The sequence below is a fragment of the Ambystoma mexicanum genome, chromosome 5p (assembly GCF_040938575.1).
Source record: "Ambystoma mexicanum isolate Mex_15411 chromosome 5p, UKY_AmexF1_1, whole genome shotgun sequence".
Classification (NCBI taxonomy): domain Eukaryota; kingdom Metazoa; phylum Chordata; class Amphibia; order Caudata; family Ambystomatidae; genus Ambystoma; species Ambystoma mexicanum.
This window is the reverse complement of record NC_090930.1, coordinates 546,749,474-546,767,997: the sequence shown is the minus strand read 5'-3', so window position 1 is coordinate 546,767,997 and position 18,524 is coordinate 546,749,474. Positions and strand designations below refer to the sequence as shown.

At 47.0% G+C, this 18,524-nt stretch overlaps 1 protein-coding gene across 1 annotated transcript in view; it reads left to right on the top strand.

Moving 5' to 3' along the window:
- The window catches only part of LOC138481079 (xaa-Pro aminopeptidase 2-like), a 450,117-nt gene that overhangs the window by 391,577 nt on the left and 40,016 nt on the right, over positions 1 to 18,524 (top strand). The window contains exon 19 of the mRNA XM_069612975.1: positions 7,910 to 7,986. Within this exon, the coding sequence (XP_069469076.1) occupies positions 7,910 to 7,986 (77 nt within the window). The remainder of the gene's footprint in view (positions 1 to 7,909; positions 7,987 to 18,524) is intronic.

Sequence of the window (18,524 nt, the reverse complement as noted above, 5' to 3'; positions counted from 1 at the left end):
TCACCTAGAATAGACAGTATCACTTTAGGCTAAAATACAGTAAGGCATCACCTAGATTTGAAGTAACACTCTAGGCTAAAAATGTAACACTCTAAGCTAAAATACAGTGAGGCATCACCTAGAATAGACAGTATCACTTTAGGCTACAATACAGTAAGGCATCACCTAGATTTCAAGTAGCACTCTAGGCTAAAAATATAACACTCTAGGCTAAAATACAGTGAGGCATCACCTAGAATAGACAGCATCACTTTAGGCTAAAATGCAGTAAAGCATCACCTAGATTTGAAGTAACACTCTAGGCTAAAAATGCAACACTCTAGGCCAAAATTAAATGAGGCATCACCTAGATTTGAAGTAACACTCTAGGCTAAAAATGTGACACTCTAGGCTAAAAATGTAACACTCTAGGCTAAAATGCAATATGGCATCACCTAGATTTGAAGTAACACTCTAGGCTAAAAATGTAACATTCTAGGCTAAAATACAGTGAGGCATCATCTAGATTTGAAGTAACATTCTAGGCTAAGAATATAGTATAGCAGCCTCTGGTTTATAATGCAAAACTACAGTTCTGATGTACACTGCCTAGCAGTGCGGTTTTCACTGGGAGAGGTGCGGGGGCAAGGATCGGAGAAATGTGTGCGAGCATTGTGTTGCAGCTGGGACAGGATAATGGAGGTGGCCAATCAGGTAGGCAGGAAGGTCTGGTTAGTGGGCCCTAGGTTAGGGGTAAGGCACCGTAAATTCAGTTCAGGTAGCGAGCAGTGTAGATGTGGAACAGCGATATAATGTGCTATGGAGATGTATCAGGAGGGGTGCTGTACTGGCAGATGAGGAACAGGCAGATGCAGTTGATAATAATAATATTAATTACATACAGTGGAGCTTGGGCCTGTGGGCAGGATTGGATATATATGGGTACACGTATGCAGTGGTCATTCAATATGCGTGTTTACAAAGCATGTGTGCCGATAGAGTCTAAGGAGAGTTCAGGGTTGTTCCATCAGACATACAGGTCGTGGAGTCGCTCTTCTTGCGAACTAGGTGATTTGCGTGTTACTCACAGTTCGTACTGTCGGGTGGCGTAGGTCTTGATAGCCAGCTGAATGGGCGTGTTTGCAGTGGGCACCTTGGTCTACCTATGAGAGCTGCAGCGCTCGTGTAGGAAGGGGCGAGGAGACAACCAAACAGAGTTTCAGGGCCTGGGCTCTGGCAGCCTCTGGTCAGGCTCAGGTCAGGAGCCTTAGTGTGTGCCTTGGGGGAGTGCCGGCTTCGCCTGCCGGCGCTCTCTGATAAGGCACAGAAATACCGAAGTAGCCAATGGATGTTGGCGGCATCAGGGGGCCTGGGGCCAGACAAATTAGCAGAATATGGCAGAGGTCATCTTAGAAAAGTAAAAACCTTGTGGCATGTTCAGCGATTCTGCGAGGAATGGTAATCCAGCCACGAAGTTGGGGGTTAGACACCCAGCAAATAATAAGTAGGGTTTATAGCGCGGAGCTGCAGGCTTGACACGCACAAGGGCAGCAGGATGCAGGCATGCCGGAGGACGCTCGTATTAAGCGTCTGGCTTACCTGAGCATCACAGAAGGCTGAATATCGTGAAGGGGGAGACTGCTTCTCTGCAGCGCCCGAAAGTGGTGCGAGCCCCAGCTCGGCATGCAGATGAGTGAGCAGGCTCAGGTCAGGAGCCTTAGTGAGTGCCTTGGCGGAGTGCCGGCTTTGCCTGCTGGTGCTCTCTGATAGGGCACAGAAATACCGAAGTTGCCAATGGATGCTAGCGGCGTCAGGGGGCCTGGGGCCAGGCAAATTAACAGAATATGGCGGCAGCCATCTTAGAAAAGTAAAAACCTTGTGGCATGTTCGGCGATTCTGCGAGGAATGGTAATCTTGCAGCGAAGTTGGGGGTTAGACACCCAGCAAATAATAAGTAGGATTTACAGTGTGGAGCTGCGGGCTCGACGCGCACAAGGGCAGCAGGATGCAGGTATGCTGGAGGAGGCTCGTATTAAGCCTCTGGCTTACCTGAGCATCACAGAAGGCTGAATATCGTGAAGGGGGAGACTGCTTCTCTGCAGCGCCCGAAAGTGGCGCAAGCTCCAGCTCGGCAGTGCAGATGGTCTATTTGTGTTCTTTCTGGCATAAAAACTAATAATTAATTTGTTGTTTGAAATAAACCAGTGGCTGGCCCAAGGAGATTCCTAATTAGTACAACCCTTGTGTGCCCAACCCTAAATGTAGCAGTAACCCCCATTTTTGGTACCTTTGTGAAGGAAGGCAACACCCTCTCCAGTGAGACAGACACTCCAAAGGAACCTGTCCTGGGAACAGGAATCAAAGGGCACACCCTGCACAACGCAACTAGCCTCACACCTCAGTGCTGAATACAAAAAGGTCCTTTGATGATATTGACAAGGGAAGGGGCAGGGTTATTGTGGGCAGAATAGCTCAGGCCAGCTACAAGAAGGTTCCACCATCTTGTTTCCCTCCCCTTCCTGTCCCCCCACTACCATTAATTCAAAACACTTTGGGTGTGATGTCAGAAGGCAAATGCCACTTGTTCCAAGAACAGGGATTGGACCCTTAAAGCAGGATATCTTCTATCCAATCCACATAGACTTTTGTCTTTAAAAGAAAGGATCTCCCACTTCTTCTTTGGATTCTCTCTGAACTTCAAACCCTGAAGATTTTGTTGGACCCTGTTGGGGGATCAGACCTTTCCAAAGTCCTCCAGTTGTGAGGTGAATACAGGTAGTCCAAGGCAGAGGCAAGTTCTGTCCCCTAGTCTTCCCCAGGGAACATAGGTGCTGACCTGCTGCTGGAACAAAACCTGCCTCTCTGCCAGCCCCACTACCATCCAGGGCCCCTCTGTGCTGGATGATCCCTGCAGGTGTGTGCCAGCCTCCCCCATGTTTGGGAGCATGAGAAACAGATGACTATCACCATTGAGACCCTGGAGTAGCACTCACAGCTCCTGAGAGCTAAGACAGTCAGGATTACTGTATGTTAGCTATCTAACCACTGTGAGTCGTGATTTGAGCCTGTTCGACACTGCTCAAACCAATAGGACACTCCGGAGCTGCCTTTGCCACTCCCCAACCTTCACACCACAGTTCCACCCTTTCGAACAAGTTCTCTGCCGTGCGAGCTGAAGTGCATCATTGCCTTGGCTCGAACAAAGAAGCACTGCTGCACCTACATCACTCAAACAGCCATTGAAACAACCAGCCTCTTCATCGCCAATCCATCTGAGGATTGAAATGACCCTGGTGTACTCTCCAAACTGCACTGTTCGAGCCCTTCAATGGACCAACTCGTCTGCACATCCAGTCATCAGCCCTCTGCCGTCAGACCTCGACCATGGAACAAAACCTGGTCAAACGATCCACATCGCTTGAGCATCACCCTCGAACCACAGCCTTCTTTAGTTCGATCCCGCCTCGATTTCTGCTTCCCACTTGACTACCGCAATTGTTGCATTTCAATTCGAATCGAACAGCTGAACAGCACCAAGAATCCTGGTTCACCGTTGCTGAACTGCCAAGACACTGAAAATGTATTAGTGCTCGATAAATGTGCCCCTGGTCCATTTTGGGCCCTAACGACTGGCTAGGTGACAATAATCCCTTTTACAACTCAAGAAAAAAATCCCTTTTTAAAATTGTATTTTTATCGCCTTTTCTCCCTCTGTCTTGTTACCCAGAGTGCTGTATCTTGCTATCGTACTTATTCTGAGTTCTTTCTACAGGGGTGGGTTTTTGTAGTTTTTTTCTGTTTAGCTAATAATGCATATGGTGTGTATCATTAAAGTATATATATTTTATAGAAACTTGAGTGGACATTCCTTTATTTTGAACTGTTATAGTTCACTGTTTGGGTTGCTAATGTTTCATATTCACAACCCTCTTGAAAGTATAGCCTTCCCTCGGCCCACATTATCACAAACGGCAAAGGGGGTATATCTCTTAACCAGTGGTTGAAGTGTATGAAAAGAAGTAGTGGAACTATGTTCCCTGCTGGCCTGTACCCACTCCACACAAACCCCATCACCACGCCCCCTCCCACACACAATACAAACCCCCAAATACATGCACCTGCTGTTTAAGGGAATGTTCAGTGTAGTGCACTGAAAGTGCACGTTTCAACTTCTTCCTACACTTTCTTTTAAAACAAAACCATTCCGGAACGGTTTCTTTTTAAAATAAAAGTATAGGAACAGTAAAACTTAATTGAAAAAAGTAGAGGAGCACCGCTCCCGGCCGCTCCCGCTCAATTCGACCACTGCTCTTAACTATCCCTGTTTTACCTTTATGATTGTCGTTCACTCTTGGTGACATGTAAGGGCTGAGGCACTTTTGCCAGGGCAGAAGTCAATTCGTCAAATGGGTTGCTTACTTTTTTTCGCCCCCAAATCTCAATTGTAATCTGTCTATATTACTACATGTTCTTTTTCTATATGTGCCAGAGATGCACACCGACAGAATGTCATAAATTACAACCTTTTCCATATGTTTGACTTAAGTCCTGCAAACTACACTATCAGGAAGGTTGATTCCACAGTTTATAGACCTGCATCATTCCATCTATGGGGTCTTTCTTTGTTCTGTCATTAGTATATAATGTTAGGTTGGTTCTTATGTGTCATAACTCAATGGAGTACTCCCACCAGGTTCATTACAAGCATGACGTAAGGCAAATTAGAATGTATGATGCACATTAGTGCAAATACATTTTAAGAAGGTTTGTACAGGGGAATTGCATAGTCAGGCTGAGGCAAGCCTTATTTGTTGTTGAATAAGCCAGTCAGATAGCACAGCAAGCTGAGTGCTCATTTCTGACATCTGTGTGTAGCCTGCTGACATGGGTTCGCTCCCGCTGAGGAAAGCTCAGCCTTTTATACTTCTGACGTCAATACCTTGAGTACCACGATATCAACTGTTATTAAAGCGATTTGATCCCCTCGGGTGAGCTAACAATATATAAAACTAGCGCTATTATTATCATTCGTTACACTTTGAGTGTTGTTGTGATTGCAAGTGCTTGGAGTAACTATCAGTTTAAGGTGTTCTATGAGCAACTGGCCTCCGATGAAATATTTCGATATGGTTCTGTCAATGGTGGATCTACCATTAGAGGAGGACAATCAACCCACCCCAACTTGCCATAGGAGGGGTAGCCACATGCCCTGCAAAGTGCAAATTAAGTCAAACTGCGTGAACTACTAATAGCTCTCCTTGTGTCGCTCAGACACCTGCGCTCCTGTCTCCCTTCTATATTCTCTCGAGGATGCATTTCCACAATGCATGAACCAACAAATACCATCATCCAATTTGAGATTCATAATGGTTTGATATCTATCTTTCGCCAACACATGTTTCAACCATTTGAAGGTCTTCCTCAGGGCTGGATATCAACATTGATTACAATCACATGAACAATGTATGTGTTAAAATTACACATAAGGCCCCATTACGAGTTTGCCGGTCCGGATACAACGGTACGGGCAAGCTTACCAGTACCGTTGTATCTGGACCGGAAAACTCTGAGTTGTGCTTGAGGATGCCTTTCAGCCTGCCATGTCTGGCCTAGTGGAATGAAAGGCACCCGTGAGCAAAGCAGGCATGGCACGGCTACCACCAAGGTTGTAATGAGGCCCATAGACAACACCCACGTATTGTCAGAACAGAAATAAACTTAAACAAAAGAAATGTATTTTTAGAACAGAAATCAAATGAGTTAGTCAGGTAGTCAGTTATAATTTCAAGTACTAACAGTGCAGCGCTGACAAGGCCCTTCACTCAGACTTGGATGCACTTTGTTGCATGTGTTTTCAAGCCCATGACTCTCTTCCTGCACGTGCCTCACCAATCTCGTGACCGCATATCGAAGAGAGGAAGAGCCGAGAAATACAGACAGGCTGCAAAGATCCAACGATCTGCAAAGATACAAAACGATTATGCTAACATGTTTGTTTTCCAGGTGAGAGGTTTGGGAAGTTAATATTGACACCTCATCTCATTCATGTTTAGGGATTCTAGGAGCAACAGCTCACATAACAAAGTGCTCTAAATAGTCCATCAAGATGGGCAGCTTCCACCAGCGATTACAATAAAATGTATTCTCAAAAACATACTCCCACTGATCAGATTATTTACGCAAACATCTCCTCTCAGGCAGACACTGTCTACATTCATCACAGGACAAGCTATGGATCCTGGCCCTCATTACAACCCTGGCGTTACGGGGTTAACGGCGCCGCAAAAGGTGGCAGCGCCGTTAACCCCTTAACGCCTGATTACGAGGTCCCTTTGCGGGTTGGCGATTTTAACGCGATTTTAAAATCCAACCCGCAAAGGTACCTTGGTGCTAAGCACGGTGCCGCAATTTGCAGCGCCGCAATTTGCAGCACCGTACTTAGCGCCTTCCCCATTTCCATTGAGCCCTATGGGGCAAAAATGGGAATGGGGAAGGGCCAGGGCGGCATGGGGAATTACCGCCCCGCCAACCTTGGAATGGGGCGGTAATTCCGCCATTCACCATGGCGGACCCCGGCATGAACCATGGTGCTAGTAGCACCATGGTTTAGCGCCGGGGTCGTAATGAGGCCCAGTGTGTTAGTTGTGGTTGGAAGGTTTTGGTATGAAAGGAAGATGTTGTGGTTGTGATCTGGTATGAAAGGAGATGTTGTGATGTAGTCTTTTTTAGTCACGGGCCAGGAGTGCTTGCTATTAGAATGTTGATGCATGAATGATGAGCAGCTCAGGAGAATGTTGAGTGGGTCTGCGAGTGACTGTTCCATGGGTGTCAGTTGGGGGGCTGAGCTGGGTATGATAGGATGGCCGGTGGATCTGCTCCTTTGTATGTCATGTAAACTACCTATCCCTGTTTCCTGTCTAGTCTGATGTGCCACTGTAAATACTCAGGAGTAACGGGTCCATGTACATTTGTACTTATGTATAATAAAGCTTCACCTGGACAAACCAATGGCTCCACAGCTGGTCTGTGTTTGAGTGCTGAGCACAACTTGAATGACAACACTGATAATTCATAACACATTACACGAAGACTAATGCAGTTAATTGCTGTTGGAATTCACACCTGGTATGCAAATAGTGTATATAGTGCTAACATATTTGCTTCAGACCTGCAGATGAACTTAACTGGTCTGCTTTTAAATCTCAGTTACCAGTTTAATGGTATCCACTACAGAATAATTGTGCTGATATGATAGCTCAGTGGGTTGAGCACTTGCTGCTGCAATGCGTGAGTGATCTGCAGGTTGCAAGTTCGATTCCAAGCAAGGCCATCTCAGCCTTTCATTCTTCTGATCTTGATAAATGAGTACCAACACAGATTGGGTGATAATGTGTGCATATGTGTTCTATAAGAAAAGATCTTAAGCATAAGTGCTACATTATAGCATATTATCATGTGGCCTTGGACGTCTGCTTGCATTCGCAGTAATTTGACAATATGGATCTATAAACACAGATATTAATGATACATATGGTGATGCATTCTTGTATGAAATGTATATCACATTAGTGAAATCATAACCATATTTTTCGTAGTTTACTTAGGAACAATGCTAATTGATGCACTTCCTGTTTTGTCAAGGGGTGAACGTTTGTGTTTTATTGCTTCCCGGGATGTCACTTTCAAGTGGTGTCAAATGAAATCAGTTCTGGTGATGTCATCAGAGGTCAAGGGTCATGAGGCAAAGGGGTGGAACACTTTTTTGAGGCGCAGAGTGGACCACTTTTTCTTGGGTCCCCGGGCCTATTTCTTGTCCCAGTCCAACCCTGATTATGGAAACTAAGTTTTGTGGAGTGACAGACAATAATGAACAAAAAACATGTTCTCAAACATTTTGGCCAAAGTAAAAACGTTGCTCTTTTTTCTACAGAACCGGGATATTATCATGTTGGACATTTCGGTATCCGCATTGAAGATGTGGTCCTGGTGGTAGAAGCTCAAACACAGGTGAATGTTAACATGTGAAATATGCTTTGTGTGGTATTTCTGAAATTATAAAAATGCACATCCCACATAGCAAGAACCGAGTCCCACATTTATGAGTAAGACTGAAACAGTAAAAGTAGGATGTGTTTACAAATGCTGCCTGCTTGATTATGGGCCTGTCAGAATGACTGCATCCTAGCAATGCTGCGTACATTAATTACCACTATAATTGAACATCTCATAATTAAGCACCAATGTTTGCCTCCTCCTAGGAGGTGGAGGCTAACATTTAAAAACTCCCAAGATGTTTTTTAAGCGTTTTACCTTGGAAGCCCAAGCACTTCCCTTCAATGCCGCAGAACATGTTTATGTATGGAGAACATCAAAGGGTGTGAAAAAGGGGGTGTTTCTGATGCCCATCTTGTGAACACCCTTGCCATGTAAAGCCCGAGTAGTCAGGAAAGATCATATTGTGCATTTAAAATAATTGCATACTTTTGATATGTACCTCTACCGCATACCAATCCATTCATTGCCATCCTCACGTTGAGGGTACAAATGGATACGAAAATTAGGATTTCTGGAGAATTGTTCATTGTTATGTGGATTTCACGAAATAGCACATTATTCAATATTTAATTACCTAATGCAGTTTTTCCATTAAACAAAATCTGCCTTACTCATAATGAGGGCCAAGGTGTTTAATTCATTTCATGTACATTAAGAGAATGAACATTGATGCAACACACTCCTCTACAAAGTGTTGGAATCATTATTTTATAGTTACCTGATCTAAAGGCCTATATTGCGGAATGCTAACGTAGTTTCTGATGGATAGAGCAAGACCCTTCAAACTCCATTTTGAATAATAGGAGATGGGGATTTACCCTAAGTGTGCGGGCGTAATCCAGATGTAGAAAACTGCTCTCGGTTTCCTAGAGAGTAACCTGCACCTCACTGGTGACGCCCAACATGCAGTGACATGTATATAAGGTTATGTTATGTTAGCGGTTCTTAAAACCCGCACTGTCGCCACATGCATGGTTTCTTGGCGCTCTTTGCCAGTTGTATGATTTTTCAGAGGAGATTGCCTAGCTTTAAAGTGCTTGACTAATCTTGTGGGTGGGACCAAACTAATATGCACATGCATAGTCTTCTCTGTGAACTAAAGAGTGATTGAGACTTTGGGCCACAACCCATAGCACAGGTTATTTCAGATGTTGTTGGTTCTTGATTGAGAGTTTCTCAAATTCTGTGTGTCAATGCCACTGGGAAGATCCTGAATTATGAAACCAAAGGAGTGGCTTTGGCTGTAAACAGATCTGCAACCCAAGATCCAGAAGGCAGCACTAATAACTGAGGTCCCTTGCAGTGGTGCCACCTCCCACCACCTTATGGCACAAGGGAAACAGAAGTAGTGCAGGCGGTTGGGCAATGCATCCGGCTAAAAAGCATGAGGACTACTTCTTAGAACATGAAAAATGCACAATACATTGGAGAGTAGAGGGTGGATTGTAAGGGAGGTTTGAAGGATATCAGGCATTTTAGGCTAATTAGAATCAGGGACCATGTAGGAAAAAGCCCTCGCAGGACAAGGCTGAGATGTTGAGCGAAGCAGGTGCGCAGGAGATGCTGCCCAACTATATGTAGCATGCTTTGCCTTGCCATGACTCCATGCCCATAAGAACCGAGGTACAGACCCTCTGCGGCAAAGCCCTCGCAGGACAAGGCCGCGGTGTTAAGAGATGCAGGTGTTTGTGGACGATGGGGTTGTGGAGTAGACAGTGAGTGCAGACAACCTCAGCCTCCTTTCTGCGGCCGCCAAGTAAGAAGGTTCAGGGATAGTTAGCTTGCGTCACTCCATGCAACCCCCCTGACCTGGTGCCCCTTATCACTCTTGCACTTGCGTTGTTTTCTCCCCTGTGACCTGCTCCAGCTCCCCCCAACCCTGCCTACTTGCGCTCCCTCGCATCTTAGGCCCTGTGTGCTCCCTGGCAACCCAAGGATGCGTGCGCTACCTCGTATCTTGGGCTGCATGCGCTACCTCGCATCTTAGGGCACACATGTTCCTTCACAACCCTAGGCTGTGTGTGCTCCCTCGCATTTTAGGCCATGTACACCACCTCGCCTATTATACTGCGTGTGCTACCTCACAAATCTAGACAGCATGCGCTCTCTCTCTACTCGGCCATGCAAACCCCTCCTTCTCCTAACTGCTACCCTCCCCGCATTCCCCGACGGCCCTCTCCCTCCCCCACTTTCCTAGCTCCCTTCCCCTGACCTATTGTGTACTGTTCTTGAGGTTTTGTTCTCAACGGTTGCTGGCTCACATTGCATTTCCTGCATCCCTGCTGTATTCATTCTTTTCTTCTAGGTTCCTTTGGTGATTGTTCTGTTTTTGTTATTCTTTGTTTCTCCACGGTTGTTTGCTTACATTGTACTGCCTGCATCCCTGCTGTGTTAATTCTTTACTCCTAGGTTCCTCTGTGATCATATCGTTATTGTTGTTTTTGTTTCTCCATGATTGTTTGCTTACACTGTACTGCCTGCATCCCTGCTGTGTCCATTCTCTACTTCTAGTTTCCGTTGACGATTGAATTTTGTCTATGTACTGCATCTGATTTTCTGTCATTGTTCCTCTGTGTGCCCCTCCGCCTTCGGTTTCCCCCTACCCTAGTGTTTCCCCCGCCTGCCTGCTTCCCAGTGCTACCCCCCACCACCCTCCCTTCTTCCCCCCCACTCTTCCTCTCTACACCCTCTATGGTGCTCTCTGTTCCACCTATCTTCTCAAACTGCTTTTCTATCAACTATCATATCCATCTCACTAAGTCTGGCAGGAAGAAGTTCAAAAGGGACATCCTGGTCTCCAACCCACGCCTCTCTATCGCCGATACCTACACCAATGCTTCCTCCAGACAGACCCTTACCGTCACCTCCAGCCCTATGGACTCCCCCACCCATATGGTCTCTGTTCTCGCGCCTTTTTCCTCTTCACCCATTAATGGTGGCACACGGTGGGAGGCCCTCCTGGCCCCTTTTCACTCCTCCAAGACCATCATTAAGGTCTACCTAACACGGCACTGTCTTGGTCCAAGGCTCTCAGGCCAACCTCCTCCTTCTTGATAGACGCTTCCTGTGCCTTATCAACTTCCTTTCTTCTCCTGCTGTCCCTACTTTCCCCTCTATGGCTCCTCTGCTGCCTCCATCCTCTGCCACCTCTACAGCTGACTCTGCTGCTTCTTCGGCCACCCTGTTGCCTCCTTCCTCTGTACCCCTCTGGCACCCACCTCCTCCTTGGCTACCTTGCCTTCTCCTCCTACCTCCTCTGCCCATTCTCAGGCACCTGCAACACTTCCGCAGGACATACCTCTGACCTGAACCCATCCACGGAAGTCCTTCAAAGTGGGCAACCTGCTCCACATTGCTACTCTTAACTTTCACTCAGCTGTTAAGCACTCCTCTGACATCTGCCGTCTCCTGGAAGAAATGTTTCTGATGTACTCGGTCTGACCGAGACATGGTTCACGGCCAGCTCTACCACAAGCTTTGACACTCTCCTTCCTGATGGCTACAAGATCCTCTCTGCACCCAGAACCAACCGTCCTAATGGGGGTGTAGCTTTGATCTTCCCGGAGTGGATCCCTGCTTCTATCATTCCTATGCAGGACTACTCTTCCTTTGAATGCCTGGTCTGCAGACTCTCTATCTCTCCTCGCCTCTCTCTCACTGTGGCCACTATCTACAGGCCTCCCGGCCAGGTCGCCTCCTTCCTCTCTTAGTGGGTGGACCTCTCCTCCTCCCTCCTTGCCTCTACCTCTCAACTTTTCCTCCTTGGAGATCTTAACATCAGCTTGGATGCTACCTGTCTTTCTGCAGGACTCTTTCGCAAACTCTTCGACTCTCTATATTCTTCCCTCTGCGGGGCACACCCTGGATGTTCTGATCTCCTCAGACCTCCCCCTCTCCAACCCTCTCACCACTCCTCTCTCCTGGAGGGATCACTTTCTCCTTTTCTCCCACCTCTTTCCATTTACCCCTCAGGCCAAGCCGACTCAGCACTGCCACCTGCCTTCTTGTTCATCCGGCCCATGAAGCGTGTTCAAGGTGAGGCTTTTGTCGCTACTTTCTCTCCTCCTTCTGCACCTTTGGCGAACTCACATCCTGACACATCCTTATCTAACCTGCATCTTTCTATCTCTAACACTCTTGATGTACTTGCCCCTGTCATGAGGATCCGCTTAAGCCCAAATCCAATTGCAACTCTTGGTACGATTCTGACCTCGTCACCCTCAAACGCAAGTGCAGGGTGGTTGAGAGGAAGTGGAGGGCATCAGGTGCACCCTCTGACACTGTCATGATGCATGCTCCAAAAACTCGGAACTGATGGGCCCACCCCAGTCACAAGAACCTATAAGGGCTTATCAAGCCCTTAAGTGTCCGAAGACCCCCTGGACTGAGTCCTGGCGCCGTTGGTGCCAGGCTCATTAAGTGTTGACCTGCATGAGCTATTTACTCAGTCTAGTTAGGCTAAGCCTTTCTGTATATCCAGGGTGTGGCCGAGGGACTATTTTATCCGAAAGGCAGGGTGTGGTTTAGGGACTACTTTACCTGGAACTACTTACAAGGCTATTTAAGCCACACCCTGCAGGCAGAACATGCTTTGTGTTATTCTGCACTCCTGCAGCGTAACGCTCACCGTGTCTGTCCTGTCCTTGAACTGCTACAGCCACGCCCATCCAGAAAATACATCCATTGGTACATGCGAGAAGAAAGAAAAGAGAACAGGAGTCAATACAGCAGCGAAGGCCTTACCTGCAGCATTCCATCTCATCGGTTGCGCCTTCAGCCGTTCTCCGGACCACCGCACCTGCAGAAGAAAAGGTACCCGCTCAGGCATCCAATACTCACCCGGGGTCAGCGATCTTCCAGAACACGTCAGAGTGGTTCTTCCATTCACCATTCCGGAGCCGCGACACATCTGCACAGAAGGAAAAGAAAACAGCAGGTTAGTCGCACACGGAAGGGAAAACAGTTATTCAGACATTCAGCACCACTCTCTCGCGCAACTACTCACCTGAGGGAAATCTGCTCAGCATTTTATAAGAGTCGAACCTCCATTCAAAAATACGCTCGAAACCGCGCCTGAAAAAAAAGACAAATACAGGTAAAAAATTTGGGGAAAATAAAGACTTCAAGCACCTAAACCAAGCAACCATTGGCATAGAGACTTACTTGTTTGAACCAGCTTTCCAAGACTCGGCAATCGCCCACAGGATCAGTGAAGCAACTAGATCCAGGAAAGACTGTGCTTATTGCGCCCCTGCTAGAGACCGCAGGACAGAGGGCCTATCTCCTTAAACTCTAAGGTGAGATCAAAGAGGAGCAGGGAAGTAGCTAATATCTTATTTCAATCTTCCAGACAAACGCCTCTTGGGGTGATAACAAGGGAGAAGTCACGGCATGCATCATCATCCATGGAGTGCCACGCCAGTGCAGACATCATTTGTGCAGCCACGTGCTACGCCCCCGTGGAGACCAGGTGAGCGTGACAGAACGCGAAGCCTTATACAAATTCTCTACCTGGGCGTCATGGAAACCTCTGAGACAGATCAGCTAGCCCAGCTTTTGGGGGAACTCCAGACCGAGGTCCATTCAGCTCGGCAGGAAACCAATGCCTTGAGGAGAGAACTGATCGTGATGACCTCGCTTGACAACTGCTTCAGTCACAGGTCGGGCAAACACCGTTACCAGGATTGGGGTCAACGGTTCTGACAACACCAAGCAATCCAATTCAGGTGGTCCTTCCAGGGGACGTACCTTTGGCACCTCCAGAACGCTTTGCAGGAGACCCAAAAAGGTATGCGGTCTTTATAAATCAATGCCGACTACATTTCATATGTAGACCAGGAGCCTTTCCAAACAACCAGTCTAAGGTGGCTTTTGTGCTATAGTACCGCAGTGGCAGTGCGGCAGACTGGTCAGTACCACTAGTCAATCGGGACGATCCTATTTTGCGGGACTTCCAGAGGTTCCAATTGAACATGGAGAAGCTGTTTGCCCGCTACTCCCAAGGCCAGGCCTTGGATAATGAGCTCTTGTCTCTGTGTCAAGGCAATCAAGATCTGTTAACTTACATTTCAACCTTTAATAGGCTGGTAATGGAAAACCGACTGGCCAGATGACAAAAGAACAATGCTTTTTTACCGAGGTTTGAGAGGGGAGTTAAAGGATGTTCTAGCTCAAGTGGTCAACCCTCCAAGAGACTGTGCTGAATATATAGACTTGGTGGTTCAGCTTGAACATAGACTACAGAACCGTAAGGCAGACCGAGCTAGAAGGGACACTCAGGTATTTGTGCGCCCAAAGGAAAATGCGTCTAAGACCACCGACTTGGCCGAACCCATGCAGATTGGAGGGGTGCGCGGGCCATTGTCCAAGGCTGAAAGAGATCGGAGAAGACAACAGTTGTGTCTGTATTGTGGGTCATCCGGCCATTTCCTCCGAGAGTGCCCAGTAAAACCACCCAAGAAAGCAGTTGGGTTGCTGGCAAAGTTGAAGCAGAGCCAGAGTCGGAAAACTACCCGGCCCGACAAGCGTAGAGGTCCGCTTGTCGAGTGAAAAGAAGGACTTCCAGACCTCACACCTAGCCTTGCCAATGATCCTCATACGTCACCAACAGCCATCTCGAATGCATGCAGTCAGAGCATATATCGACAGCGGAGCCATTGGAAATTATATGGATCAAGAATTGCTTACAAGGATGAATCTTCCTCTCTGCGAAAAGGCAACAACAGATTTAGTCACCACTGTCAACAGGACTGAGATCGCTTCGGGTCCTGTAACGCACTCAATGACAGAGATGACACTTTTGTGCCAAGACAGATATCGGGACGACATTGTGTTCGATATAATCAAGGCTCCACAATTCCAAATAATTCTGGGAATGCCATGGCTAGAGTCACACAATCCTTGCATCGACTGGCGTGCTAAGAGGCTGACCTTCTCAGGCGAATGTGCTCATACCTGTTATCAAGTAAAAGAACCTCTGGTTAAGGAAGTGACAATGATCATGAGTCTGACTAACCCGCTACCTCCGGTATATCAAGACTATCAGGATGTTTTTCAGAAGGACCAAGCCAACACTCTCCCTCCCCATAGATCGTACGACTGTCAGATCGACCTCATACCTGGCCCACAGATTCCATGCGGTCGGATCGATGCACTCACTGAACCTGAAAATCTGCACTTAAAGAAATATCTAGACCAGTATCTGGCTAGCGGTTTTATCCGCCCGTCCAAGTCCCCGGCAGCCTCACCCTTATTCTTCGTGCCTAAGAAGGAAGGAGACCTTAGGACTTGCATCGATTACCACGCATTGAACCAAGTCACTGTTAAAAACCGTTACCCCTTGCCCCTGATTCCTGAACTCTTGGATCAAGTTAAAGACGCACAAATTTATACCAAGTTAGATCTCCATGGAGCATACCACCTGGTACGAATCAAGAAAGGGGACGAATGGAAGACCGCCTTCCGCACCAAATACGGGCTATTCGAATACCAGGTGATGCCCTTTGGCCTTTGTAACACCCCAGCGGCGTTCCAGTATTTCATGAATGACATCCTGCGAGAATTGATTGATGTGTGTGTCGTAGTATATATCGATGACATTCTGGTATATTCCTCATCTGAACAAGAACATGTGAAAAACGTCTGTGCTGTTCTGGACAAACTTCGACAACACAGACTATTTGCAAAACTGGAAAAATGCTTCTTCCATGTTCCTGAGGTCGAGTTCCTTGGATTTATCCTAACCCCTCAAGGTGTACGCATGGATTCGCGGGAGGTGGATGCCATCCTCAATTGGACTTCTCCAACCTCAATTAAAGGAGTTCAGAGTATGCTTGGATTCGCGAACTTTTATCGTCGCTTCATTCCAGGCTTCTCGCAGCTAGTGCATCCCATTACCTCTTTACTACGAAAGAACAAACATTTTCAATGGTCAGAGGAAGCAGAGAAAGTCTTCCAGGACTTAAAGCAGATATTCACCTCAGCTCCAATCCTGAAACATCCTTGTCCGGATCTACCGTACGTGGTTGAGACCGATGCTTCCAGCTTGGCAATGGGAGAGGTCCTCTTGCAAAAGGATCCTGAATCTGGTCAGCTTCACCCAGTGGCCTTTTGGTCATGGAAATTCATGGCTCCAGAACTGAATTATGCCATTACGGACAAAGAACTCTTGGCCATCAAGGCGGCCTTCAAAGCTTGGCGGCATTATCTCTTAGGAGCAAGGCATACAATCACGGTAATCACTGATCACCGCAATCTACAGTACCTGAAGGTGGCGAAGGCTCAATCATCTCGCCAACTCCGATGGGCATTATTGTTTGCTGAATTCGACTTTGTAATCACCTATCGCCCTGGTTGTCAAAATGGTAAGGCGGATGCCTTATCTTGTATAGGAGTAGACGAGGAGTCCACTAATCCCGACCCTGTGCCCATCATTCCTGGAGAAAAAATCTTAGGGATTACAACGTCTCTAACCTTAGATGACATCCACAAGGAAATCACTCATCTCATGGATACCAACACTCTGAAGGATTGGCCTGCCAAAAGTGCTCACCACTCAGTCTCAAACCAAATACCATATTTTCAGGGACGTCTCTATCTGCCCAGCAAGGAACTTCAAGAAAAGGTAATCTCAAATTATCACGATTCTCTGGTAGAAGGTCACCCTGGGATCGCTAAAACTGAAGCCAGGATCAAGCAACACTTTTGGTGGCCAACATGGCGTAAAGACATCAAACTGTTTGTGCTATCCTGTGGAGTCTGTGCACAAAACAAGGCTCTAAAGAAGAAATCACCAGGCCAACTGCACCCACTGGATATCCCACCTACACCTTGGCATACATTGTCACTCAATTATATAACTGACCTTCCTCCTTGTAATGGGTTCAACACAATTTTGGTGGTGGTGGACTTGTTTTCCAAGATGGCCCATTTCATTCCACTGAAGGGGTTACCCTCAGCTTCGATCCTGGCAAAAGAATTCTTAGAACAAATAGTCTGAATACATGGATTCCCTTCCAACCTGATTTCAGACCGTGGCAGCCAGTTTATCTCACGTTTCTGGAAAAAGTGCAGCAAGCTAGCTGAGATCGATGTAAGACTTTCCACCAGCCACCATCCCCAGACTGATGGTCAGACTGAGAGGACCAACCAGACTTTGGAGCAATACCTCAGATGTATGTTACACCAAACGGAAAGCAGTTGGAAAGATATTTTATGGATAACCGAATACGCCTACAACAATTCCCTACACTCCAGCATTGGACAAAGCTCTTTCTATACCATTTACGGGATGCATCCACGAACCTCTAATCTTGACCCGCCTCAGCTTCTGGAAATGCCAGCAGTACGAAGTTTGCAGAATACTATTACTCAAGCCTTTAAAAAAGCAATAGACCATTTGAAACTAGCTAAAGAAAGATACAAGAAATCGACAGACAAGCATAGAAGTGAAGCTCCAAGGTATCAAGTTGGAGATAAAGTCTGGTTGGCGTCAAAGCACATACCCATGAAAGGAACTCGTACCTTCAATCCCAAATACGTAGGTCCATACACCATTAAGGCCATCATCAATCCGGTAGCTGTGAAACTGGACTTGCCCCCGCACATGAGGATTCATCCTGTGTTTCATGTCTCACTGTTAAAACCAGTACAACCAGGGACCCGAGTGCAGCCATCACCAAAACCGATCACGGTCGACGGGGAACCTGAATTTGAAGTTAAGGATATCCTGGACTCAAAGGTCATCAAACCAAAACTATTTTATCTAATAGACTGGAAAAGATTTGGACCACATGAAAGAACGTGGGAACCTAGTGAACACATTCATGCTCCTCGGCTATTAAAAAGGTTCCATCGTAATCACCCGAACAAACCGGGACCAATTGGAGAACCCACCATTAGGGGGGACTTGGGGGGGAGTGCTGTCATGATGCATGCTCCAAATACCCCAGAACTGATGGACCCACCCCAGTCACAAGCACCTATAAGGGTTTATCAAGCCCCTAAGAGGTGCCCGAGGACCCCCTGGACTCAGTCCTGGTGTCGTTGGCGCCAGGCTCATAATAAGTGTTGACCTGCATGAGCTATTTACTCAGTCTAGTTAGGCTAAGCCTTGCTGTATATCCAGGGTGTGGCTGAGGGACTATTTTATCTGAAAGGCAGGGTGTGGTTTAGGGACTACTTTACCTGGAACTACTTACAAGGCTATTTAAGCCACACCCTCTAGGCAGAACACGCTTCGCGTTATTCTGCACTCCTGCAGCGTAACGCTCACCGTGTCTGTCCTGTCCTTGAACTGCTACAGCCACGCTCGTCCAGAAAATCCATCCATCGGTACCTGTGAGAAGAAAGAAAAGAGAACAGGAGTCAATACAGCAGTGAAGGCCTTACCTGCAGCATTCCATCTCATCGGTTGTGCCTTCAGCCGTTCTCCGGACCTCTGCACCTTCATCACTAAAACTCAGGACATCCTGTCCACCCTCTCCTCTTCT